This window comes from Carcharodon carcharias, chromosome 18, assembly GCF_017639515.1.
Source record: "Carcharodon carcharias isolate sCarCar2 chromosome 18, sCarCar2.pri, whole genome shotgun sequence".
NCBI lineage: Eukaryota > Metazoa > Chordata > Chondrichthyes > Lamniformes > Lamnidae > Carcharodon > Carcharodon carcharias.
This window is the reverse complement of record NC_054484.1, coordinates 98,581,123-98,608,175: the sequence shown is the minus strand read 5'-3', so window position 1 is coordinate 98,608,175 and position 27,053 is coordinate 98,581,123. Positions and strand designations below refer to the sequence as shown.

General features: G+C 41.5%; 1 protein-coding gene across 1 annotated transcript in view; it reads right to left on the bottom strand.

The window, feature by feature from the left end:
* Positions 1-2,086: 2,086 nt before the first annotated feature.
* rnaseh2b (ribonuclease H2, subunit B) overlaps positions 2,087-27,053 on the bottom strand; it is a 55,946-nt gene continuing 30,979 nt past the window's right edge. The window contains exons 8-11 of the mRNA XM_041210675.1: positions 19,921-20,002; positions 12,411-12,459; positions 9,842-9,919; positions 2,087-2,405 (exon numbers count right to left, since the gene is read on the bottom strand). Of these exons, the coding sequence (XP_041066609.1) occupies positions 2,292-2,405; positions 9,842-9,919; positions 12,411-12,459; positions 19,921-20,002 (323 nt within the window). The 3' untranslated portion in view covers positions 2,087-2,291. The remainder of the gene's footprint in view (positions 2,406-9,841; positions 9,920-12,410; positions 12,460-19,920; positions 20,003-27,053) is intronic.

The following is a 27,053-nucleotide window of genomic DNA, read 5'->3' as shown; positions in this document are numbered from 1 at the left end:
TCTTCCAAGTTACACATTCCAGCTTCAATAACCCTCAAAATATTACAACAGTGACTACTCTTCAAAAGTACTTCATTGATCGTAAAGTGCTTTGAGACCTCTGCTGATCGTGAAGGGCACTCCATAAATGAAATACTTTCACTGCAGTTGGGTTAATTTTATACTTGGTCAATGTGTGATTGTAGAGGTTTTCTGGCAACCCATTAGCACAGCCTCCCTCTGAAGCACTGCTGAGAGCATACACTGGTGCTGCTCTACCCATTATAACTTCAGGCCAACTCCAGAGCCAATGCAAGTCCCATTATCTGGTCATTATCACATATTGTAATTTTGTTTGTGGGACCCTGCTGTGCACAAATTGGCTTCTGAATTTCCTACAAGAGTGACTCAAGTTCAAAAGTGCTTAATTGCTAGTAAAGAGATTTTGGGATGTCCTGTAGACCTGAAAGGTGCTATATAAAGGCAAATCTGAGTCTCTGTCTCAATCCTCTCAGGGGCACAATGAGCTCTGGATGGGCCTCTCAGGCTCATCCAAAGTTCTTGCCTTCTGTTAAAATGAATTTAGTTGCTCCGAGACACTACTGGTAAGTCCCAGAGCCGATGCTCCACAACCACAACTGTTCTGAAAGAAACATGATTTCAGGAGGCAAAAAAAATTTCAAGGGCCTTTCAATATTGGTAGCATGCATCTATATTTAGAAAACACTTTCATACAGAGAGGGGTGTTTCTGAAAAAAAAATCCTTCTCCCCAAAATTTTAGATAGATTTATGCCCAATTCCAATTTGGAGATCATTTATTTGGTTATTTTTTCCTTTTTGAAACCGGAATGTGTTAGACCTGGTGCTGTTCATGGGACTATTGTGAAATAGACCAATAAATGTCACCTAAACAAGATCATTGCAAATGCCCACCTGAAAAGGAAGGAACCACTGATATGATGCTGTTACAAATGGTCTACTCCAACTAAAAGATGCTGAAACTTAAAATAAACTAAATTATGATCTTGCTATTGTCATCAATAAGTAACCTGGTGCCCACCAGTCTCAGACCTTGAATGTATCAGTGGAGACTGCGTGATCTTCCTCCAGGGTCACCTTGATACCCATCAAGTTGTGAAACACAGACAGGCAGTCGGAGTCAGCCTCCCCAGAGATTCTCAGTAAACTGGGACTTGTGCTGCTAAACCCCAAAAGCAACTTTCCCTTCCACTCTCAAGAGATGCTGAATGCTCTCTTCTCTCATCCCACATTACTGCGAAGCCTACTCTTCAGAAGTGCTTCATGTTGGCTGTAAGCACTTTTGAGACAACCTGAGGTGGTGAAACACACTATTTACGTGTAAGCTCCTTCTTCCTAGACCTTCCCACTCAAGAGTCCTTCTCCAACCTTTCAACTAGCTCCGATGTTTCCCAAATTCTCTTGCTCACTAGATATTTGCTCCTGGCTCCTGTTATCTTAATTCTGAAGACTAACTCTAATCCTTACCTTGAAGTAAGGACTCTCTCTCTTCCCTTTTGTGTTTGTTTCAGCAACACAACTTTTCTACTACATAATCCTGAATATAAGGAGTGTACAGGACTGGGGTAGGATGGGTACCTGTATTTTGAATCCAGGGTAGTAGGAGGGTTCATCAAGCTATTGTGGAAGCAGAGGCACCATTTGGAGTCCCTTTCCCAAGAAGTTTGTGCCTTTTTTCCAGTACCTGTCCTGCAGTAAATGTTACTATGCTATCATCTGTTAGACAAATATTTAACGAATAGGAAGAAGGGAACTGAGCATCAGCTCAACACAAACACAACAGATGGGATTTCTCACTGAAGTTTCCCCAGTGTATGGGAGTGGAAAAATTGGTCAGGGAACTCATCCATCATATACAGGAATTCCTTGGAAATGACAGTAAAACTGAAGGCTGAGGCAGAATCATGCTGACTCACAGGCTGATTTGGAAGCTGAATTTGGATGAGTGGTTCTTGGGAGCAAAATAGAAGCAGTTCTCCAAAGCCACATGGCTGTCTTCAAAACAGAGAGGGTGGGGCGAAGACCCAGTTTATAATCATACAGCAAGACAGTCAGAGACACATGATATAGACACAAAACTTTTAATAATAGATATATTCAAACCATAAAGATGGACTTTGTGTCTATAATCTGCCTGAGTTAGAACACAGCAAAATCTAGCAGGTGTTAATATTAAACCAGTTTGCATTATTTTCAATTAGAATAACACAGGAAGCTGCAAAAAAAAGCAACTCAACACAAAGAAAACAAAAACTTTTATTTTGTTTAAAAATTATGCAGTCTTTGTTGTTCCTTTGTTCTTTGACGTAAAGAAGGTGGATATATTTTTCATTCCACTCTTGTCAACCTTTGCCAAAGATTTCTGGGCAGCTGTCATCTTGGAGGGCTAAGGGGACAAAGCAACAGTCAATATTACTATAAAAAAATACTGCAGAACTTAAATTATGTTATTTAAAGCTCTCAAAAAGGTATCATGCCTGAGTTTAATGTTGATTTTACTTAATAAATAAAATCAGTTGGTTTCGAGTATCTATTTTCTGTGTCAGTTAGAAGTGTCCTATATAATGCAATTCTTGGAGATTTAAGTTATAAAATTTACAGCAGGATTGACCATTCCAATCCCGTTATCCCGTCTGTTCTCCGGATCATTTTATATCCTTCCTTTTCAAATACTTACGATGTCCTTCCAAATAAAGTCAAGGTCTTTGCCTCAATAGCATCTTGTGGTAAAGCATTCCATGTTCTACAAGCCTCATTTGGAAAGCAAAAATCCTTCTAGATAATCCTAGTCTGGGCCCCCTTGTTACTACTTTGGCAAACAATGGAAAAAAAAAATCATTCAATATTTAACCTCTCCCAACCTTCCATTGCTTTGAAAAACAGTATTAGATCCTCCCTTATCGGGGCACAGACTAGGATTATCTACAAGAATTTTTGTCACAGTGAAAAAGGCCCCAATTTTAAAAAAAACTCCCCGCCCCACCTGTCTTCCACCATAACCTTCCAATCTGGTGAACTGTCACTGTAGCCTTTTGATGGCAATCATATTATTCCCTTAATGCAATGCCCAGATACTTCGATCTTATGGCTGACTGATGTCCTGTACAAATTCACTTTCTACCTTTTGTATTTATGGAACCATATACAATAGGAACATAAGAAACAGGGTTAGACCATTCAGCCCCTCAAGCCTGTTCCTCCAATCAATTAGATCATGGATGACCCACCTTGGCTCCATATCCCTTGATACCCTTACCTGACAAAAATCTGTCAATCTCAGCCTTGAAATTTTAACTGGCCCCAGCAGCCACAGCCTTTGGCATGGGGGTGGGGTGGTGTTCCAGTTTTCCGTTCCCCTTTGAGTGAAAAAAGTGCTTCTTAATTTCATTCCTAAATGGTTTGGCTCTAATCTTAAGATAATGCCATCTGCTCTAAATTTCCCCATCAGAAGAGAGAGTCTCTCTGCATCTACTCTATCAAATCACTATCGTTTTAGACAACTTGATTGGCTTATGCCTCAATCTTCTAAACTCACTAATATAAGCCTAGTTTGTGCAACCTATCTTCATAATTCAACCTTTTAAGCTATGGTATCGTTTCAATGTATCATCACTGTACCCATTCCAAGGCTAATTTATACTTGGTAAGGTGTGGTATCCATTACTTCACCCCATTTTACTAGAGCGGTTACCTTCTCAAAACAATCCAGGAAATTGATCAAACACAACATGGACCGTCTGAACCCTTTCTTTTGTAATCATCCACTTTCCTTCCGATGAACCCTTGTTATACCCCATCGTAGTTCCAAACATCTTCCTCACAATCAAGTCAAGACTCAAAAGGTCTGTAACTTGATGCTTGCTAAACAAAGGAGTTATAGTCTCTATTTTATCAGCCAATGGGATGTTAGTCAATTTTAATGTGTTTTGAAAGAGATCAACAATGGAATTTGAAATTATGCCAGCTGAGTGAAAAGCCCTGAGAACATACACCCTCATGATAACATTCAAGGTTAACTTGGGCAGGTGGATGAATGGAAAAAAAATCACAGAATAATCCAGCAAAGTTGGAGGCCATTCAGTCCTTTATGCTCGTGCTGGATCTTTGAAAAATCTATTTAATTTGCCCCAATCCCCTGTTTTTTCTCCCCACAGTGCTGTTTTTTTTAGTTCCACTCAAGTATTTATACAATTCACTTTTTACTATTGAATCTGCTTCCACCCTTTCGGGCAACACATCCCATATTGTAACAATGTCACGCACAAAATTTTGTTTCCCAATTTCTTTTGCCTATCATCTTAAATCCGTGTCATATGGTCACTCACCCTCTTCTGTCACCGGAAACAGTTTCTCCTGCTTTACGCTACCAAAACCATTCATGATTTTGAACACGTCTATCAAATTTCCTCCTCAGGGTACAGAGGGCTAAGAGAACAACTCAGCTTCTCCAATCTCTTCACATAACTGAGGTATCCTCTCCGTGGTACCATTCCAGTTAACGCCTTCTGCATTCTCTCAAAGGCTTCACTATCCTTACGTAAGAGCTGAACACAACAGTTTTTAAAAATTTGTTCATTCACGTGGTGTAGGTGTCGCTGGCTAGGCTGACATTTATTGTCCATCCCTAATTGCCCTTGAGAAGGTGGTTGAAGAGCGGGAGGACTGACCGGAGGGGTTCTTTCAAAAAAATGGTTTAGCATAACTTCCTTGCTTTTTAATCAATACCTCCATTCATAAATCGAAGGATCCCATTTGCTTTTTTAACAGCCTTCTCCTGCCACCTTCAAAGATTTGCGTGCAAAGACCCTCAAGTGCCTGTCCGTGCATTTCCTATACAACTGTACCATTTAGTTTATATTGCTCCTCATCCTTCCTACCAAAATGTATCACATCTGCATTAAATTGCATCTGCCATGTGTCTGTCCATTTCATCAGTCTCTTACATCCTCCTCATTGTTTACTTTGAACTTACTTCCTGTATAGCCATGTCCAGAACTTTAATATATATCAAAAAGACCAGTGGTCCTGTTACCAAGCATTGTATAATTCCCTCTAGCCTGATTTGCTGCTCATTTCTGCTTTCTGTCTCACTGTTAATTTTGTATCCACACTGCCACTGACCCTTTAATCTGGGGTTGGGCAAACTTTTCAGCTTGAGGGCCACCTCTGGCTATGTAAATTGCATGATGGGCCATAACTGCTCAAGAAATGAACAATTCATGTTCCAACAAAGGCAACACAACTTTGTTTTAAAACAATGCACTATTAGAAAATTGCAGCATTAGGTAGTTTGTTGATTTTACCACTCAGATGTATTGCTCCTGTTCGAACACATTTTATTATATCTAAAACTTTTTAGTGCACAGCACCACATAAAAGTTTGGTAGTTTTCTTGTTTATTGATAACTTCTTTACATTTTACATTTAAATCTGTAATTAGCTTTGTTGAATCATTAGTAATTCTCCATTTGACTGACAATAACCAAAATATATTCAAACTACTTAAGCATCAATGTAAACCAGAAGTTATTAGGCAATCTCTTTGTTAATCAATTTAACTCTGAAGTAGTAAAAAAAGATAAATTTTGGTAGAAGAAATAAACTTAAAACCTTTACAAATAACTATACCATCATAACGATGCATTACAATAATGAAACCAAACTTACTCCCTTTTTCACACACTTCATGTAAACAATGCAGTTTGTCACTCCTCTTTACAATGGTGTCATTCTTATTGTGGAAATCACAATGAGGAGCTTCGAGGCTGGTCAGCTAACTGGGACCCGAGGTAAGATTTGCTGTATTTCAGTGGGGAAAAAATGTTTGCTCGCACACATAGGTGGAGCCAAACAAACAAGGCTTTTCCGTGACACCTTGCAGATATTTAGGATCTTAGTTACGCTCAAGGAGACATAAAACTGGTCTAGTTTTTCTGAATTGTATTTTTCCTTGAAGGTGAAACCATGTTGGATATCAAAGAGCTCAAGTTGTAATTCTTGAAGGGCTTTCTCATAGTCAAATAATAGTAGGCATGACACCGGCTCCAGGGACTTCTCTACCACCTCAAAGTCAGAGAATTGACAAGAAAGTTCTCCATGCCTGTCGCTCAAAATATTGCTGCACATCTGTCTGATCCGGCAGCGCTTCTAAGTATCTCAGTGTTGGAAAGTGAGTGAACTCTTTGCTGTTCATTTGTTTCAAAAACAAGACTAACTTGACTTTGAAAGCTTTCGCACTAGAATACGATTCATGCACGAAGACATTCTTGCCCTGCCCCTTCACCTTAAGTTCATTTAAATGTGCCAAGATATTCACACCAAAAGCAAGGTTGCACATCCAGTTGGAAGTCCTCAATTCAGGGAAATCATTTTCTTTCCAGAAATCTGAACATTTCCTCCCTAAGCCCCCACACTCACTGGAATACCTTTCCTATGTTAAGCCGGCGGACAAGGTTTGATAAAGTGAGTTCTGATGTTCGGAGTCAGTATCGTCAAGAAGGGAAAAGAATTGCTGCTGATCAAATGCCCTCTCTCTTACGCAGTTCACTATTTTTATGACTGTGTGAACATCATCATGTCCAGGACATTTTTGCAGAGGGTACATAATGCAGAAAAATGACCCCTTTCACGGGATCTTCTCCTTTGACTTTGTCCTTGATTCTTTGTAAAAATTCCATGTTTTTCCTAGTTAAATTTAGCAATCCGCCTGCGGTCAAATTTGCCAGCTTAATTCCAGGGAGCTTCAGACGTTCAATGCAGCCAGACACCCCTCATACAAACCCAATACCTTTTTTGTGCCTTTCACTGAAGCCATTCATAAAAATTCCTCTGATTTCAAATTTGTCATTAGTTCCTCTGACAAAAATCAAGAACTGCGATGTGTTCTTGATATCAGTGCTGTCAGCAGGGGCTAATGAAAACAACATGTGCTGTCTTGCTAAACTCAGAAATCAAGTCTTCATCGATCACTTCTACAATGAGTAATCGTTCTTAGTGACAAACTAATTTTCTCACATTTTTTTTGGTACTAGGGGCATAGCATGCCAGCACCGGCGACCATGCATTCTTTCAAAAACTCCTCTTCGGCATGAGGCTTATTTTGTTCAGTGATCTTAAAATGCCAGATCGTAACTTGCTTTGGTAGTTGCTTCCTGAACTGTAGCTTGCTGCACAGAAATGTTTCACTGAGCTTTTTAGTTAGTAGCAGCTTTCTCAGCTTTTCATGCTCTTTCCTCAGTTAAGTTGCTGCCATAATTAGGATGTTTTGTTGAAGAACGGCGATTCAAATTGTATCCCTTGAACACTGTGATGATCTCCTAACAGATCAGAGACACGTCCTTCAGATCCATGTTTGTGAAAAATATTTTGCATTCCATTCATTGTTGAAAACCTGACAGGCGCTGGCTACTTTTCTTTTTGCAGGGTTCAGTTTTGAAAGAGAAAATAACAACCTCACTACTGGCCTTTTCCAAGATTTCTTGCACTTCACACATGGATAATATAACGCCACACTCGCAGCGTCCCACATAAGGCATGCAAAGTGCTTTAAAGTTTTGACGACACAAGCTGTACGCTGAGGAACTCGGTAGGCCACGAAAATTTTTTAGGTTGGTAGATTTTATTTCAAAGTGAAATCAACCACTGACACATATCAGTTTAATAGGATTTTACATTTTACTGTTTTTAATTACCAGGTGCTTAGATAACAACACAATCAGCTCGAGGGCCAGATGAAAAGCTCCCACAAGCTGGATATGACCCTCAGGTTGAGGTTTGCCACCTCTGGTCTCTCCCCCCCCCCCCCCTCCATAATGGCTGCTCCATTATTCCTGCTCCATCATCCCTCTCCAGTGCTATAACATTTTGTTTGATCAACACTGCCACCAATCTGCACACTACTGCACCTACCCAATCCTATTTTTTTCGTTCCCTATCATTTATGAATATCTTATACCCAGGAATATTAAGCCTCCAGTCCTCTCATTTGACATCAAGATATAAGGTAACAGGAAGGGTAAACGTGATTAGGATTATTCGTTCGTCCCACAGGTGAACAAAACAATTATATAAATAGCACTTTACTCAACATGACAGATTCATATTGATAAATGTGCATTGATCCACAATGTACTCATGTGTGCAACTTCTACAATACCATAATTTAATATAATCCTGTACATCTGTACATTGCTAAAGAACTGAGTAAAGGCATGATGTGCTACCAGCTGTTCCATTGTTTTGTACAGGCAATCTTGGTCATTACTACCCAAACACTGTTGACTAGAAGCATAGGGAAAAAACTATGTTGCTGTTGATGACTCATGGCAATGAATCGCTATCAGTTAAACTACAACAGAACCAGACTTGAGGCAACTGTGCAAAGCCATCAATTTTGGAGAACTTTGAGAATCATTAGTCCAAGGTCACCTGCTGCTCCCAAGCAGGCTACACTTACCTTCTGCATAAAGCAATCAAATATAAACTGTCTTTTCACTCTTCCTACTCCAAGCCTGCGGCTTTGCCCACTTGCAGAAAATATGACTTTGTTAAATAGATTGTGGCTGATGTTGTTTCTAGGGTCTTATATCTTTCTACCTTAAAAGGGCAGTAAAAGCAACAATCATAAATGTCAAAAGGAAACTCGATATGGACTTGAAAAGGAAAAATCTGCAGGACTATGGGAAGAGTAAGGAAGTGAGATTAATTGAACAGCTCTATTAAAGAGCTTCACAGGATTAATGCACTGAATGGTCTTTTCCTGTGCTGTAAGATTCTATGGTTCCAGGTCTCTTCTTTAGTGTAAATATTCCCAACATTTATAGCCTCTCGTCATTAATCAGGTGCCCAATCCCACTATCAATTTTGCTGCCTTTCTCTGCACCCTCTCCGATAATTTGATGTATAATCGTGCCCAGAACTGTACTCAATAGTCCAGTTGAGAATGTACAAACTCCCATTTGCAGAAATAGGTGCTCTGTGCCTCTGGCTAGACAGCCCAATAACCTAATTGTTAACACCATTAACCTGGTGGCTTTAATAACCTACATACTATCACCCCCAAAACCCTTTCCTGCATCATGTCCAACAGAGTGAAAGCATCCTCTTTATCTTATGTCATTAAATATTGCCACTCACCAGCCAACTTCATTCCTTAATCTGATTTCTTTCACAACTTATTTCATTCTTTGCAACTTTGAACAAGGTTACCAGTAGAACATTTGGTGATATATTGAAGGAGATGATTAGACAGTGTCAGATTTAGAACATTTCAGGTAGATATGGCAATTCTGTCGTGACTGCCCCCTTAACAAATGTTCAGACAAACAGAAGACTGCACTTTCTGACCCGGATCAAAATTCATTGTCCAAGAGCTGCGATTATGGAGATCACTTTTTGACCAAAATAAAACATGGCTACAAATTAGTTTGGAGAGTGCTTTGCAAAGGACTGTACTGTGCTTCTAAGGTCTGTTGTTTTCCTTTGTTAATATTTAGGCATGGGAGTTTACAAAACTGATTTACAAATTCTTTAAGAGGCTGTAAAACATTTGAACAGAATTTTAATATTCAAACTGGCCACGGGCCAATTGTCTCCTCAACCCAAGTGCATTCAGGCCAATTGCTGAGACCAGATCAGCATGGACTGGGAAGGGAACCTGGGATCTTTGGTCTGTGTGGCTCAGTGCTGCCTACCATTCTCAAATAAAATGGAATACTTTCTAAAGTGTCTGAAATGCTTGAGATTTGACTTTTCCACAGATCCTGGATATAAGTGCAGTCAAGACAAGCATGGGGACGAGAGTCAAGCGAAGAAGTTCCTTACCTTTTTCTCTTTTGAATTAGGGTTGAACTTGGTGTAGTCTTCCTCAGCCTCCACTAGTTTGTCGGACAGTTTCCTTTTCTGTAATAGTAGTTTATGATGCTTTTGTTGAACAAAATTGTGCAATACTGACAGGCTGCATGCTTCATTGCAGGAAAAGAAAAGCTCTCCGCCAAAAAAAATCCCCTCTAAAATAGGCAGTGTGTGGATCTCAAACCAAGTGTTGATTTCGGACAACTCAGGCCCAAGCAATGAACTTTGTGCAGATCTTCATGCAAAGGTTTCACTGAGCAGAGTCTTACCCACAGAACCAGCAATAACTTATCACAATGCAGCATTTTTGCGTGCGCTGGAAACTACCTTTTCCCTCCAAATACGCAAATAGTGTTACAGAAAAACAGGATCAGGAATGGGCATGCAAACTCTTGAGCAAGATTTACATCGGTATGAAGATTAACTTATTTTAACAGGACCCCTGGTATTATTGCTTGTGATAACCATCAGAGATTCCTCATTTATTTACCACAGGGCACATTTTCCGCTAATGTTAGTGAAAATGTTGGTTTGCTGACAGAGAGGGGAAATGACCCCTTTTATACTGGTTAAAATTCACATAGGGAACAGACCCTTTAATGGGGTTTTCATAAGCAAGTGAAGTAACAGAATAGAACCATTTCACCTCATGACCCTCTTCTGTTACATGTTAACTGAGCTCCAGTTTGGCTTCTTATGCAGCGTGGGGAGGTGGTGGCATAGTGGTATTGTCACTGGACTGGTATTCCAGAGACCCAGGGTAATGCTCTGAGGGCCTGGGTTCAAATCCCACAACAACCGATAGTGACATTTGAATTCAATAAAAATCTGGGATGATGACCATTGTCACCCATCTGGTTCACTAATGCCCCTTTGGCATCTGGGCCTACATGTGACAGAGCAATGTGGTTTACTCTTAAAATGCCCTACAAGGGCAATTAGGAATGGGCAATGAATGCTGGCCTAGCTAGCGACGCTCACATCAAAAAAATCGGCAGTTTTTACTTGTTTGGAAGTCACGATGATGAGCGAATGTGTGTACGTGCTTGTGTAGTTGTCTGGCAATTTCCTAATTTGGACGTAGCAGCAATGGTGAAAGTTCATGTTGGACTGAAACAGCAGATCCATGTACTGCTGGCTGAAGCTCAACTGCCACAGGCATTTCTCAGTCACAGCACCCAGCGCGGGGAGGAAGCGCTATCACCAGGTGTTTTCTATATTATTTGTTTCCTTGGGAAGTTGGCAATGCTAGTGAAGCACCTCTTGCCTATCCCTCAGTGCTCTAAGCACATTAATGCTTCAGCACATTGAAAGAATTGGAACTTGGTAGATTGGCAAGTTTCCATCACTGGAGAACATCACAGTCTGGCAGCTGGTGCTAGCCCACTAATGATTAGAGTTATTAAATTTAGCTTCTCCAATGCTACGATTAATACCTGGAGATATAAAAAGGGACACAAGAATGCTTAATGTACTTGTTAAAAAAAATTGCACATGGGATTCACATAAATACAAATGAGCAACTAATCACTGAGGGCAGAATGTTATCTGTGCACCAGATCACCAGACTCACTGAATGCCTCATTCAAAAGACAGTGCCTCGGATAGTGCAGCACTCCACAAGGACTGACCCTCGGATAGTGCAGCACTTCACGAGGACTGACCCTCGGACAGTGCAGCGCTTCATGAGGACTGACCCTCGGATAGTGCAGCGCTTTATGAGGACTGACCCTCGGATAGTGCAGCGCTTCACGAGGACTGACCCTCGGATAGTGCAGCGCTTCACGAGGACTGACCCTCGGATAGTGCAGTGCTTCACGAGGACTGACCCTCGGATAGTGCAGCGCTTCACGAGGACTGACCCTCGGATAGTGCAGCGCTTCACGAGGACTGACCCTCGGATAGTGCAGCGCTTCACGAGGACTGACCCTCGGATAGTGCAGCGCTTCACGAGGACTGACCCTCGGATAGTGCAGCGCTTCACGAGGACTGACCCTCGGATAGTGCAGCGCTTCACGAGGACTGACCCTCGGATACTGCAGCGCTTCACGAGGACTGACCCTCGGATACTGCAGCGCTTCACGAGGACTGACCCTCGGATAGTGCAGCGCTTCACGAGTACAGATCCTAGGACAGTGCCGTGCCATATGATTATTGATCCTCAGACAGTGCATTGGTCCCTCAGCACTGCGCTGAAATATCGACCTTCTGACTCAGTTGCGAGGGTGAAAATACTTTGCATTGCACAACGATTCTGAACTGAAACATCAGATTTTACCGAATGACTATACTGCTGGTTACTTTCCAAAAATGACTTCACGGGAACGTTTAAAAGATTGCAATGTTCTATTCTTTCAGCCAAAATATCCTTAAACTTGAAATATTATTTTATATGTTGCATTCATCCCACTCAAACTGCTTCAGTATTAAATTTTAGTTGTACTTATGTCAGTAGTATGTGTCATGCTGCTGCTTTTTAAAAAGAGTTTCTATAAAATGCTGTCAGCAGTAAACAGTGACCAATACGACAGAAACAAACCTTTGATTGTGGTTCACTTATTGCCGTTTTCGTCGCAACAGCCGGTAGCCTAACAAACAGAAATATAAATATAAATATTAACACAAAAGCAAAAACTGCAGATGTTGTAAATATTAATCCTGTCATGAGTAGGACTGTCTTTGTAAGATGGCTCAGCAGTTTCATTAAAGCATTAAGTATTGCATCTTCCATGACCTCAGGATGTCCCAAAGCGCTTCACAGCCAATTCAATACATTTGAAGAGCAGTCACTGCTCTAATGTAGAAAGTATTGCAGTCAATTTGTGCACAACAAAGCTCCCATAAACAGCAATGAAATAAATGATCGAATCATGTGTTTCAGCGATGCTAAAGAATAAATATTGGTCAGAAGCACGAGGAGAATTCCCCCGCTCATCTCAGAGTAGTGCCACAGTATCTTTTACATGCACTTGTGAGGGCCCACTGAGGTGTCAACTTAACTCAAACCTTGGGCGGGGCTTGAACCTACAACCTCTGAGGTGAGTGCTACCAACTAGGCCACAGGGGTATTCTCATTTGCATGTCTGACTGAAGTGTAAGAACTCCATTCCCACTCAATTTAGTCTTCAGGACCATCTCAGTTAAGAGTTCACAACATCAAGAGCCCCTAGTTTGCAATGGAGTCACTGCCGGTTGTACAAGACTAATGGAGAGAACGGGCCTAGGCCTTGTCCCAAGTTACAAAGAAAGGTTTATTGGTGAATGTGAGTCAGATGCATCAGTGGTGCCCAACCTGGTGAGCCATCAGAAGAATTGAGGTGGCTCCAGGGGTGGAGGAGGGGCCAATGTAAGGGCCAGGTAGGATTCCTGGGATAGCTCAAGATGGCCTCCAAGCGCACCCTGTTCATTGCTGCATGGAGGAGAAGGAAGAGATGGAAATAGCACCAGATCCTCCCAAGTTCTGCAGAACAGAAAAAGCAGTGGAGTCCCAAGAGAACCAGGTTCTGCCTCATCTTCTCCAGTTTTGCTTTAGCTTTAATCTCCCAGAATGCCAAACTAAATTCTGATCTCATTGGCACCTTAACGCTAGCAAATATGAACATATTTTGGAACTGGCAATGAAGAAAGCTAAACAAATGAAGTGCATTTATATCGTACCTATCACATCCTCAATGTCTTAAAATGTTTCACAGGCTTACTGTCATATTACACCCAACTCTGGACAGACATTGCAAACTTGTATTCGCAAAAAAAAGTTTGAACTCTTGTTTTAAGTTGCATGTGGTCTTTTTATTCCAAACATTGTACTCTCACCCAATGATGTACAATGGGTGCCAGGTGTCCTGTGATGCCTCACTCCAGTGGTCATGTGTAAACTTAAGACAATGAATGTGAGAAAATTCATTTGAATACAGAAGTTGAATGAAATTTTCTCCTCACCAGATCAGTGTCAGAGTCACTGAATAGGAACCAGCAGGGTTTAAACTAGATTGGCAAGGGGGTGGAAACCTGAGCGGGGAGACACAAGAGAGGGAAACAAAGATAGGAATGGAAGACAGAAAAGTAGAAAGCAAAAGTGGAAGGCAGAAGAAACAAGGGGCTAGCAGCAAATAGGTTCATATTACAAACAAGTGTCAAAATGTTAAAAGGCCAAGTCTAAAGGCATTGTATCTGAATGCACTAGGGAATAGGCTATCCTAGATTTGGTATTGTGTAATGAGAAGGGTTTAATTAATAATCTTGTTGTGTGGGGTCCTTTCGGGAACACTGGCCATAACATGATAGAATTCTTCATTAGGATGGAAAGTGAAGTAGTCTGATCTGAAACTAGGATCCTAAATCTTAACAAAGGAAAGTACGAAGGTATGAGGCATGAGTTGGCTATGACAGATTGAGGAACTTCATTAAAAGGTATGATGGCGGATAGACAATGGCTAATATTTAAGGAACAAACGTATGCAACAGTTATACATTCCTTTCTGGTGCAAAAGCACCACAGGAAAAGCGGCCCAACCATGACTAACAAAAAAAATTAAGGATAGTATTAGATCCAAAGAGAAATCATATAAAGTTGCTGGAAGAAGTAGCAAGCCTGAGGATTGGGAGCAGCTTAGAATTCAGCAAAGGAGGTCCAAGAGATTGATTAAGAGGGGAAAAATAGAGTATGAGAGTAAACTTGTAAGGAACATAAAAGCGGACTGTAAAAGCTTCCATCAATATGTAGAAAGAAAAAGATTAGTGAAGGCAAATGTAGGTCCCTTACAGTCTGAGATGGGAGAATTTATAATAGAAAACAAGGAAGTGGCAGAGCAAATAAACAGCTACTTTAGTTCTATCTTCATGGAGGAAGACACTAATAACTTCCCAGAAATACTAGGGAACCAATGGTCTAGTGAGAAGGAGGAATTGAAGGAAATTAGTATTACTAAAACAACAGTACTGGAGAAATTATAGACTGAAAGCCAATAAATCCCTAGGACCTGATAATCTACATCCCAGGGTGCTAAAGGAGGTGGCCATAGAAAGAGTGGATGCGTTGGTTGTCATCTTACAAAATTCTGTAGGGTCTGGAACAGTCCCAGCAGATTAGAGGGTGGCAAATATAGCCCCACTATTTAAAATAAGGAGGGAGGGGGAAAACAGTGAATTACGGACCCGTTAGCCTAACCTCAGTGGTAGGGAAAATGCTAGAGTCTATTATAAAGAATGTGACAACAGGGCACTTGGAAAATATCAATGAGATTAGACAAAGCCAGCATGGATTTATGAAAGTGAAATCACGTTTGACAAACCTACTGGAATTCTTTGAGGGCATAACTTTGAGGGAATAGATAAGGGAGAACCAGTGGATGTGGCGTATTTGGATTTTCAGAAAGCTATTGATAAAGTCCCACATAAGAGGTTAGTGTGTAAAATTAAAGCACATGGGTTTGGGGGTAATATATTGGCATGGATTGAGAGCTGGTTAGCAGACAGGAAACAGACAGTAGGGATAAATGGGTCTTTTTCAGAATGGCAGGGGGCTGGTGGGGTACCACAGGAATCTGTGCTTGGGTCCCAGCTGTTCACAATATATATCAATGATTTGGATGAGGGAGCCAAATGTAATATTTCCAAGTTTGCTGATGACATGAAATTTGGTGGGAATGTGAGCAGTGTTAAGAGGCTTCAAGGCGAGTTAGACAGGTTGAGTGAATGGGCAAATACATGGCAGATGCAGTATAACATGGGTAAGTGTAAAGTTATCCACTTTGGTAAGAAAAACAGAATGGCAGAGTATTATTTCAATGGTGATATATTGGGAAATGTTGATGTACAAAGGGATCTGGGTGTCCTTGCACACCAATCACTGAAATCAAGCATGCAGGTGCAGCAAGTGGTTAAGAAGGCAAATGGTGTGTTGGCCTTTATTGTGAGAGGAATTGAATATAGGAGCAAGGATGTCTTACTGCAGCTGTACAGTGCCTTAGTGAGACCTCACCTGGAGTATTGTGTGCAGTTTTGGTCTCCTTACCTAAGGAAGGATATAATTGCCACAGAGGGAGTGCCACCAAGGTTCACCAGACTGATTCCCAGGATGGCAGGATTGTTGTATGAGGAGCGGTTAGGCCGACTAGGCCTGTTTTCACTGAAGTTTAGAAGAGTGAGAGGAGATCTCATTGATACATAAAATTCTGTCAGGGATGGACAGACTGGATGCAGGGATGATATGTTCTTTGGCTGGGGTGGGGAGTCTAGAACAAGGGGTCATAGTCTCAGGATATGGGGTAGACCATTTAGGACTAAGGTGAGGAGAAACTTCCTCATTCAGAGGATGGGTGAACCTGTGGAATTCTCTACCACAGAGGCTGTGGAGGCCAAGTCACTGAATATATTTAAGAAGGAAATAGATCGATTTCTAGACTCTAAAGGTGTCAAGGGGTATGGGGAGAGAACAGGAGTATGGCAATGAGAAAGAGAATCAGCCATGATTATATTGAATGGTGGAGCAGGCTCAATGGGCCAACTGACCTACTCCTGCTCCTATTTTCTATGTTTCTATGTAAATCCTGGCTGTTTTTGTCCTTCACTAGCTCAGGGTTACTGATGCTAAATGCTGCACCCTTTTATTGCTGACAGAGTTGAATCAGCTTGTTCAGCAGACCTTGAATCAAATCTGGGACCCTTTGTTCCATGTCACCAGAGGGTGCCCTTGTCAAATGTACAGGGACTATTATCTAACCTAAAGAAGCAAATGTTCCAGTTTATTACCATCCCTACCACTTATATCAGGTGCGTTAACGTTAAAATGATTGGATCACTATGTGCAATAGGCAATGAAACCAGAAGGCAAACTTACATCTATTTAAAAACACAACAAATCTTCACTTAGCAACTACCTCTCGTAACTGTTAGCAACTGCACCCAGAATCTCATCGCTTAAGCTAATCGCACTTTAACCAGGTGCGCACAGCTGACTGTGGCTGCATAAAGACCCAATATTGCCTGAAATCAGCAGAACCTTTTAAATTGGCAAGTACATGAATGTGTTTTTGTCATCTCCCAAATCCGTGCTCATCTATCCCAGAACTGCATGTTTGAATCCTTCCATGTTTCTGCCCTGGCACAGTACTGAAATGACCCTTACCAAAGCCACAAATGACATAAAAATAGGAAATGCTGGGAATACACACCAGGTCTGGCAGTATCTGAGAAGGCAGAAAGAGATTTCACATTTCAGGTCTGTGACCTCCGTCGGAACATGTCACATACCTGAAACATCAGTTCTGTTTCTGCCTTCACAGACGTTGTCGGGCCTGTTGAGGGTTTCCAACATTTTCTGTTTATTTCAGACTTCCAGTATCTAGAATATTTTGTTTCTCTGTCACAAATGACATTCAATGTGACTGCATTCAGATACCCTTCCTCATCTTTCTTGACATGTCACAGTCTTTGACACAGTTGACTACACCGTCCTCTTCCCAACGTCTCTCCAATGTCATCCAGCTGTGTGGGATTACACTACTCTGGTTCAGTTCTTATCTATTCAGTTATAGCCAGAGAATCACCTGCAATGGCTTCGCTTCCCGCTCCAACACTGTTACCCATGACCCCGCCTATTTGTCATCTACATGCTGCCCCTCAGCATCATCTGAAAACATAACTTCCAAGTTTCAGTGTACGCTGACAATACCCAGCACTACCTCACCACTGTTCCTAATCTGTCAGACTGCTTGTCTGACATCAAGTGTTGGGGAAGTAGAAATTTCTTTCCAATAAATATCAGTAAGATCAAAGCTACTGTCTTCAGTTCCTTCTACAAACTCAATTTCCTAACCACCCACCCCTTTCCTCTTCCTGGCAACTGTTTGGAGGCTGAACCAGACCACTTGCATCTTTGTTGTTGTACCTGACCCTGAGATGGGCTTACGGCCACATATCTGCACCATCACCAAGTCTGTGTACTTCCACCTATGTAACATTGCTTGTCTACAGCTATGTCTCAGTATAACTGCTGCTGAAACCCTTAACTGTGCCTTTGTTAACTCTAGCTTGACTAATTTAATGCTCTCCTGGCCAGCTTCCCTGCTTTATGAACTTAATCTCATCCAAAACATTGATGCCTGTATCCTAACTCGCAGAGAGCACTATCACCCAGGTTCGCTGGTCCATACTAGCTCCAGGTCAGGCATCGCCTTGATTTTAAAATTCTCATCCTTCATCCTTATTTTTATACCCCTTCATGGCTTCCCTGCTCACTATCTCTGTAACCTCCTCCAGCCCTACAACCCTCCAAGATCTCTGTGCTCCTCTAATTCTAGCCGACTGCACACCATGATTGTAATAACTCCACCATTGGTGGCCATGTCTTCAGCTGCCTGGATCCCAAGCTCAGGAATTCCCTCCCTAAAGCTTTCCACCTCTCTACTTCTCTTGCCTCATTTAAGATGCTTCTTAAAACCCACTTCTTTTACTAAGCTTTAGGTCATCTGTCTTATTGTCTCCTTAGGTGCCACTTTGTAAAAGTTTGTTTGACACATTCCTGTGAAGCACATTGGGACACTTTTCTACATGCAAAGTGCTAAATAAATGTGAGATATTGTTGTTGCAAGCATTTACTGAACTTCCCAAAATAATCGGCAAGTGAGTTTATTACATTATAAGTGGCGCCTTTATAATTGACAAATGGTTTGCCCATGCAAGTGTGGATGGGGTAGTTGGTGGAGATTGTACTCTATTAGCATTCTTTGAAGAAGTAACAAGCAATATGGATAATGAGGGACCTGTACCTACTTGGATTTTCAAAGGGCATTTGACAAGGTGACACATCAAAGGTTACTACGCAAAATAAGAGCTCATGGTGTAGTGGGTAACATATTCGCATGGATAGGGGATTGGTTAACCAACAGGAAGCAGAGAGTAGATATTTGGCTCATTTTCGGGATGGCAAAATGTAACCAGTGGAGTGCCACAGGAATCAGTGCTAAGGTCTCAATTATTTACAATCTATGTCAATGGCTTGGATGAAGGGAACGATTATACACTTGCCAAATTTGCTGATGACACAAAGATAGGTAGGAGAGTAAGTTGTGAAGAGGACATAAGGAGTGAGCAAAGGAATGTAGATAGGTTAAGTGAGTGGGCAAAAATTTGGTAGTTGGAGTTAATGGGAAAATAGGAGGTTGTCCACTTTGGTAGGAAGAATAAAAAAGCAGTTTATTATTTAAGTGGTGAGAGATTGCAGAACTCTAATACAGAGGAATCTGGGTGTCCTGGTACATGAATCACAAAAAGTCAGTATGCAGGTACAGCAAGTGATTAGGGAGGCAAATGGAATGTTTTTGTTGTTTGCAAGGAGAATGGAATATAAAAGTAGGTAAGTTTTGCTACAGTCGTAAAGGGCGTTGGTGAGACCAATCTGGGGTATAGTTTCGGTCTCCTAAGAAAGAGTATAACTACAATAGAAGCACTTCAGAGAAGGTTCACTCGACTGATTCCGGGGATGAAAGGGTTATTATGTGGGAAGGTTGGACAGTTTGGGCCTGTAACCACTGGAGTTTCAAAGAATGAGAAGGTAATCTTACTGAATCAAATAAGATGCTGAGCGGACTTGACAGGGTGGATGCTGAGAAGATGTTCCTCCTTATGGGAGAAACTGGAACTAAGGTACACAGCTTAAAAGTGAAGGATCTCCCATTTAAGATGGAGATGGTAAGAATATTTTACTCTCAGAGGGTCATTAGTCTGTAGAATTATCTTCCTCAGAGAGCAGTGCAGACAGGGTCACTGAGCTTTGTTAAGACTGAGTTAGATAGATTCTTGATTGACAAGGGAGTCAAAGGTTATAGGATTAAACAGAAAGTTAGAGTTGAGGCCACAATCAGATCAAACATGATCGTATCAAATGGCAGAACAGGCTCAAGGGGTCTAATGGCCAACTCTTAATTCATATGTTTATATGTGCTAATCAAATTAGTACCTCATTTTTGTAAAGTGAAGAAATGCCACTGTTAATTCAAAGAGTAAATAATTTTTAACTATAATCAGTGCTTTACTCTAAAGATACTTACTCCAAGAATTTAAGGAGTTCCACACTTAGATCAGCAGGAATATAATCTGACAGCAAACCATGAGCATAACGTAGGTAATCCTCTGAAGAAAACAAAATAGAAGGCACTGTTTCAAAAATTCAAAAAGTGACGTCACAACAGAAGGATCAGTAGCGATGGCAAATTACAGGTAAGTAATTAATTTATTTGGTTAGTACATTCAGTAGTTATCAGTGATTTTTAAGAAAAAAAAGGTGATTGTAGTTTTTTTAAGTGGTTAGATTTCAAGCATTAACCAAACAGTTAAATAGTCTCAAAGAAAAACGAAAAAAAAAAATAAACATCAAATGACTGTTCACTGGCTTGGAAGGACAGCTGCATCCCATCTCATGCACATCCTGTTCAATGTGGGAACTCCAGAATTCCTGTCCTGGAAAACCAGAAATGCATGACGTGCTGCCAACTGATGGATTAGGGGCTCAGTATTTCTTAGCTTCAGGGATGGCTGCCATCACTACTGTGGACACGGGAAGGTGAGAGTTTCATAGACAGTACATTTCAGAAGGTGGCAGCTACAGAGAGTTCAGGAGGAGTGGGAGTAGATGATCAGCAGGCAGATGATAAGGAGCATCCCAGCCTCTTCCCAAAATCCTCATCATTACAGATGCCAGTCTTTGGCCAATTCAGTTAACTCCGCATGATATGAAGAAATGGCGAGTGCACTAGACACAATGAAGGCTATAGGCCCCAACATCCTGGCTGGAGCACTGAAAGCTTGTGCTCCAGAACTACCTGTGCCCCTAGTTAAACTGGTTCTGTACAAGTACAAAACTGAGATCTAACCAACAACATGAACAATTGCACGGGTGTGTCCTGTCCACAAAAATCAGGGCAAAAGCAATTCAGCCAATTACTATGCCACCAGTCTATTCCCAATTATCAGCAAAGCGATGGAAGGTGTTGTCGACCATGCTTTCAAGTTGCATTTACTCTGCAATATTCTACTCACCGTTGCTCAGTTTGGTTCTGCTAGAGTCACTCAGCTCCTCATCTCACTGTAATATTGGTGCAAACACGGACAAAGAAATTGAACTCCAGAGGTGAGGCGACAATCACTGTCCTTGACATCAAGATAGCATTTGACTGAGTGTGACATCAAGTAAAATTGAAATCAATTGCAATCAGCGGGAAAACTTGACACAGGGTGGACTCATACCCAGCACCAAGGAAGATGACTGTAGTTGGTGGAGTTCAATCACATCAATCCAGGACATCGCTACAGTTCCTCAAGGTAGTCTTCTAGGCTGGACCATCTTCAGCTGTTTCCCTCCATCATAAGATTAGAAGTGGGAATACTCACTGATGATTGGAGTATTCAGTTCCATTCATAGTTCCTCAGATAATGAAGCAGTCTGTGCCCACAAGATCTGAACAACAGCCAGGATTGAATTGATAAGTAGCAAGTAACATTCAGGCCATACAAGTGCCAGGAAGTGAACATCCCCAACAAGAGAAAGAGTAACCATCTGCTCTTAATATTCAATGACATAATTGTTTCTGAGTCCCCAATCACCAACATCCTGGTGGTCACCATTGACCAGAAACTTAACTGGACCAGCCACATAAATACTGTGACCACAGATCAGGCCAGGGGCTGGTTATTCTGTGATAAGTAACTCGCTCCCCAAAGCCTTTCCATCACCTACATGGCACAAGTCAGGAGTGTGATGGAATACTTTCCACTTCCCTGGATTAATGCAGCTCCAACAACACTCGAAGCTTGACACTATCTAGGACAAGGAAGGCCCCCTTGACTGACATCCTATCCAGCACCTTCACCATACAGACTGCAACGGTTCAAGGTGACTCAACATCACCTTTGCAAGGGCGATTAGGGATGACCAATAACTGCCGGTCTTGCCAGCCATGTTCCCTCTAAGCTGTGCAGCCATGAGGCAGCCTGCAAGTTCTTGTGCACAAGTTGGCCTCTAAGTCACGTGCATGTACGGCTATGCAAAAAAATGTAAATTGGCTGCACACTTACTCTCAAAAAAATTAAATGGTACATTGCTTGCCAGTGGCGCCTACATCCCATGAACGAATATTAAGATTGAAATTAAAAAAGTCTAAAAGTCTGAGCACGATATGGAAACACAATGAAGGGCAAGGGAGAAAAAGGGGAGCCAGAAAGACACCCGTGGGAAAATGTTGAAAAACTTTAATAACATTATTCTCATGCTTCTCACTCTATTTTTAACCTGTTTCTAAAGATACTGAATCACTCCTATTGGTCTCTCAACAAGATCTTGACTTTTGCATTCCTGTTGTCTGTGCCTCACTGGATAACTTGAGAGTCTTCCAGTTTTTTTAAAATGACTGCATCAATGCCTACTTTGAAACTTTCAAACGCAAATGAAGGTTTGAACCACCAATATCCATATATCTAGACAAGTAATCATTCTATAGCTTGCTATCAACACAACCCAGACCCTCGTTTTAGTGTAACCATCAATGAGGCTCTTCGCATATAGAAAATCTCTCAATCAAGAAAGATGTTCCAAGATGTTGCAAGAAATAAAGTAAACAAACATAATTGAATTTCTACAGTTTCCCACAGCATATTCAAATGCTACATTTGGGTTTGAGTGCAGACATTTGACACTGACAGAAAGAGAGCTGGAGGACTTTCAAGTTATACAGAGACCTGTGCATTTCCAAAGGGGGCAAATGGGCAAAATTCTCAGCACAAATTACAGTAATTTTTCATCACATTCTATTGACAGCACATTCGATTACTTGCAGTGCTTAAGAGTCCTAAGTCAGACAGAGCCTCGCATGATGTAAAGTGAAATTGAAAGGTTTACTATGCATATAAATGCACAGCAAGCGTTGGGCTGGCTCAGGCACATAGCTACTTTTGCTCTATAAATTAAATTTGGCACGGTGAGAACAGTTGTAGCCCAAGTGTAAGGAAGCATGAGAAACAGATGGGCTTTTGGAGGCTTTATTCCTTTTTTATTTGCATGCCTTTAAAAAAGAGACTGCTTTGAATTTATAGCGAGTCTTTCACCACCTCAGGACACCCCAAAGTGCTTTATAGTCAGCTAATTACAGAGAAACAGGCCATTTGGCACAACTAGTCAGCACTTACACCCTAGGTAAAACAACTAGTTTGAATCACATTTACTCACTATTTTTCCTTCATCCTCTACTTAATTTGATCTTGAATATTGACATACTTTTTACATCAACCACTTACCCTCATAGTGAATTCTACAACTATGTTCAAATAAGTTTCTCCAGTTCTCAGTCCTAAAGAGAACATGTAATCTGATATTCCATGGTCCCTCAACTACTGGTAATAGTCAGCTTCGACTTACTTCGTCCCAGCCCTTCAAATTTTTAGTTACTTCTATCGTGTCACTCCATTCCATATTCGTCACTTTTCTAACCAAAAGCCTTATTTTTCACAATTTCTTTGTAGTTCCTCATGCCAAGTGACATCTTAGTAAATCTGCACTGTACCTTCTCCAAAGCCTCAACATCCTTCCTCTAGTGTGGAGCTCAATACTGCACAGTACTCTAACTGAAGTCTTAATAATGTTTTATGAAAGCTCATCATTACCTCTTGCTTTTACATTCTATGCCTCGTAATAAAAGCTGGAATTCAATTTTTTTTTAAATGCCTTTAATGTCCTGTGAGCCTCTGTTCCCAAATCCACTGCTCTTCTGCAGCACTGAGCCTACTCCAATCCACAGGATAACTAGTGTTTTTAATTTTGTTTTATCAAAATGCATCGCTGCACACTTGCTGACACTGAATTCCACTTGTTATTTGTCAATCTATTTCCCCATCTCATCAATTCTATCTATTTGCATCTGCTTTCAAAATGCTCTTAACTCCTACTCTGCTTTCATCCTTCTAACCAATTTTAAATCGGGTGTGCTGTCGTGCCTCTAATTCAACAACGCTTAATCTTCTCTATTAATTTCTTGTGTGGTACCTCGTCAAAGGTGTTCCTAAAGTACGTATGTTATATTGCCAAATTCCTATCTGTCCGCTCAACAGCAACTCTGGGGCAGAATGAATTCGCTCCATTGTTGGCAGTTCAGAATCAGCCTGGCTGTTAAGTATACTGCAACCACTCCATTTCTCCCAACCACCATGTCTGTTATCTCCTTATGGAATTCTATGAGGTTTTCTGAAGACTTTAAAGTGTTCCCTGCCATAGAAGTTAACGTAACTAGATTGCAATTATGCAGAGCTGGCTCTGTCTCCTTTTTAAAAAATCAGTACTATATTAGTCACTCTCTGGTCTTCTGGCACACATCCACACCCAATACAGTCCTGAAATACCGGATATAAAGTCTCTGTTATTTCTTCCATCATATTCCTTTGGATCCTAAGAAATATCCCTTTGGGCTTTGGCTCATTGTCTTCCTTTACCCTAACAACTTATCTAAAAATGTTTTTTTTAATCCATCATGATATCTCTCATCACAATCTCAACCACTATTGAACATCCTTCTCTTTACTAAAGCCCAATGCAAAGAACTTCTTAAATATCTCTGCCATTTTATTTTTGATAATTGACATTTACCATTCATCCACTTTTAACAATCTTCTTTAAAAGTGTGGTCATTGTCATGTTATGGGCATCCAAGTTGTACACAATGCCCCAATGCATAGCAGTGAGATAAATGATCAGGCACTCTGGTATAATGATGCTTGTGATATCTAGTGGCTGGGACACTGTGCAGAAGTTCCCTGATCAGCTTCAAACTGTGAACGATCATTCACATTCTCCTGAGCAGGCAGCTGGGGCCACAGTTTAACATCTAAATAGAAAGGCAATGCCTCTCGCCTCTGACAGTGCAGTATTCCCTCAGTACTGCACTTGAGTGCCAGCCTAGACAATGGGGTAGAGCTTGGACCCCCTTTCACACTCAGTGCCAAGATTACAGCCATTGACATTTAAATGGACTCAAAGAAGTTTACAGCACAGGAGGCCATTCGGCCCATTGTGTCCACGCTGGTCAACAAAGATCTGACTACACTAATCCCATTTTCCAGCCCTTGGTCCATAGCCCCGGAGGCTATGGTAACACAAGTGAATATCTAAATATTTCTTAAATGTTCCAAGAGATTCTGACTCAACCACCCTTTCAGGCAGTGAGTTCCAGACTCCCATCACCCTCAGTGAAAAAATTTCTCCTCAACTCCCCTCTTAACCTTTTACCTCTTACCTTAAATCTATGCCCCCTGGTTATTGACCCCTCTACTAATGGGAAAAGTGCCTTCCTATCCACCCTATCTATGCCCCTCATAATCTTATACCCCTCTATCTGATCCCCTCTCAAACTTCGCTGCTCCAAGGAAAACAACCCCAGCCTATCCAATCTTCCCTCATAGCTCAGACCCTCCAGCCCAGGCAGCATCCTGGTAAATCTCCTCTGCACCCTCTCCAGTGCAATCACATCCTTCCTATAATGTGGTGACCAGAACTGCACACAGTACTCCAGTTGTGGCCTAACCAGCATTTTATACAGTTCCAGCATAACTTCCCTGCTCTTGTATTTTATGCCTCAGTGAATAAAGGCAAGTATCCCATATGCCTTTTTAACCACCTTATGTACCTGCCCTGCTACCTTCAGGGATCTATGGATATGCACACCAAGGTGCCTCTGATCTTCAGTCCTTTCCAGGGTCCTACCATTCATAGTGTAATCCCTTGCCTTGTTAGCCCTCCCCAAGTGAATTACCTCACACTTTTCTGGGTTGAATTCCATCTGCCACTGCTCTGCCCACCTGACCAGTCCATTGATATCCTCCTGCAGTTTACGGCTATCCTCCTTACTATTTACCACCATAACAATTTTCGTGTCATTAGCGAACTTCTTGATCATACTCCCTACAGTTAAGTCCAAGTCATTTATTTACACCACAAACAGCAAGGGCCCCAGCACCGAGTCCTGCGGAATCCCACTGGAAACAGACTTCCAGTCACAGAAACATCCCTCTACCATCACCCTCTGCTTCCTGCCTCTCAGCCAATTTTGGATCCAACGTGCCACTTTGCTTTGGATCCCATGGGCTCTTACTTTCTTGACCAGTCTGCCATGAGGGACCTTATCAAAAGCCTTGCTAAAGTCCATGTAAACCACATCAAATGCATTACCCTCATCAACACTCCTGGTTACCTCCTCAAAAAATTCGATCAAATTTGTCAAACACGAACTTCCCTTAACAAATCCATGCTGACTATCCCTGATTAATCCATGTCTCTCCAAGTGCAGATATATTCTGTCCCTCAGAATTCTTTCTCATAACTTCCCCACCAGGTTAGTCTGACTGGCCTGTAACTTCCTGGTCTATCTCTTACTCCTTTTGTTAATAATGGGACAACGTTAGCAATCCTCCAGTCCTCTGGCACCTCATCTGTGGCCAGAGAAGATTTGAAAATTACTGCCAGGGCCCCTGATATCTCTTCCCTTGCCTCCCTCAACAGCCTGGGATAGATCTCATCCGGGCCTGCGGATTTATCCACTTTTAAGGCCGCTAAACCCACTAGTACCTCCTCCCTCTCTATGTCAACTTCCTCTAATATTTCAGTCCTCCACCCTGGTGTCTATACCTGCATCATCCTTTTCCATTGTGAAGACCAAAGTATTCATTGGGTACGGTACCCACTACTTCTGGGTCCACACACAAATTACCTCTATGGACCCTAATTGGCCCTACTCTTTCCCTAGTTATTCTCTTGCTCTTTATATATTTTAAAAAACCCTTTGGAGTTTCCTTCATTCTTCCCACCAATGCTTTCTCATGCACTCTCTTAGCTTTCCAATTTCCTTTTTAAGTTCCCCCCTGCACTTTTTATACTACTCTAGGATTCTGGTGTACCGAATCCTCAGTGTCTGCCATAAGCTTCTCTTTTTTCCTTAACCCTAATCTTTATATCCCTTGACATCCAGGGTTCTCCGGACTTGGTAGCCCCTTTGTCTTTACAGGAACATATTTGTCCTGTACTCTCGCCATTTCCTCCTTGAATGCCCCCACAGTTTTATCTGTAAGTCACTGCTCCGAGTCCACTTGGGCCAAATCGTATCTAATTTTAGTAAAATTATTCTTTCCCCAGTTTAGAACTTTTATG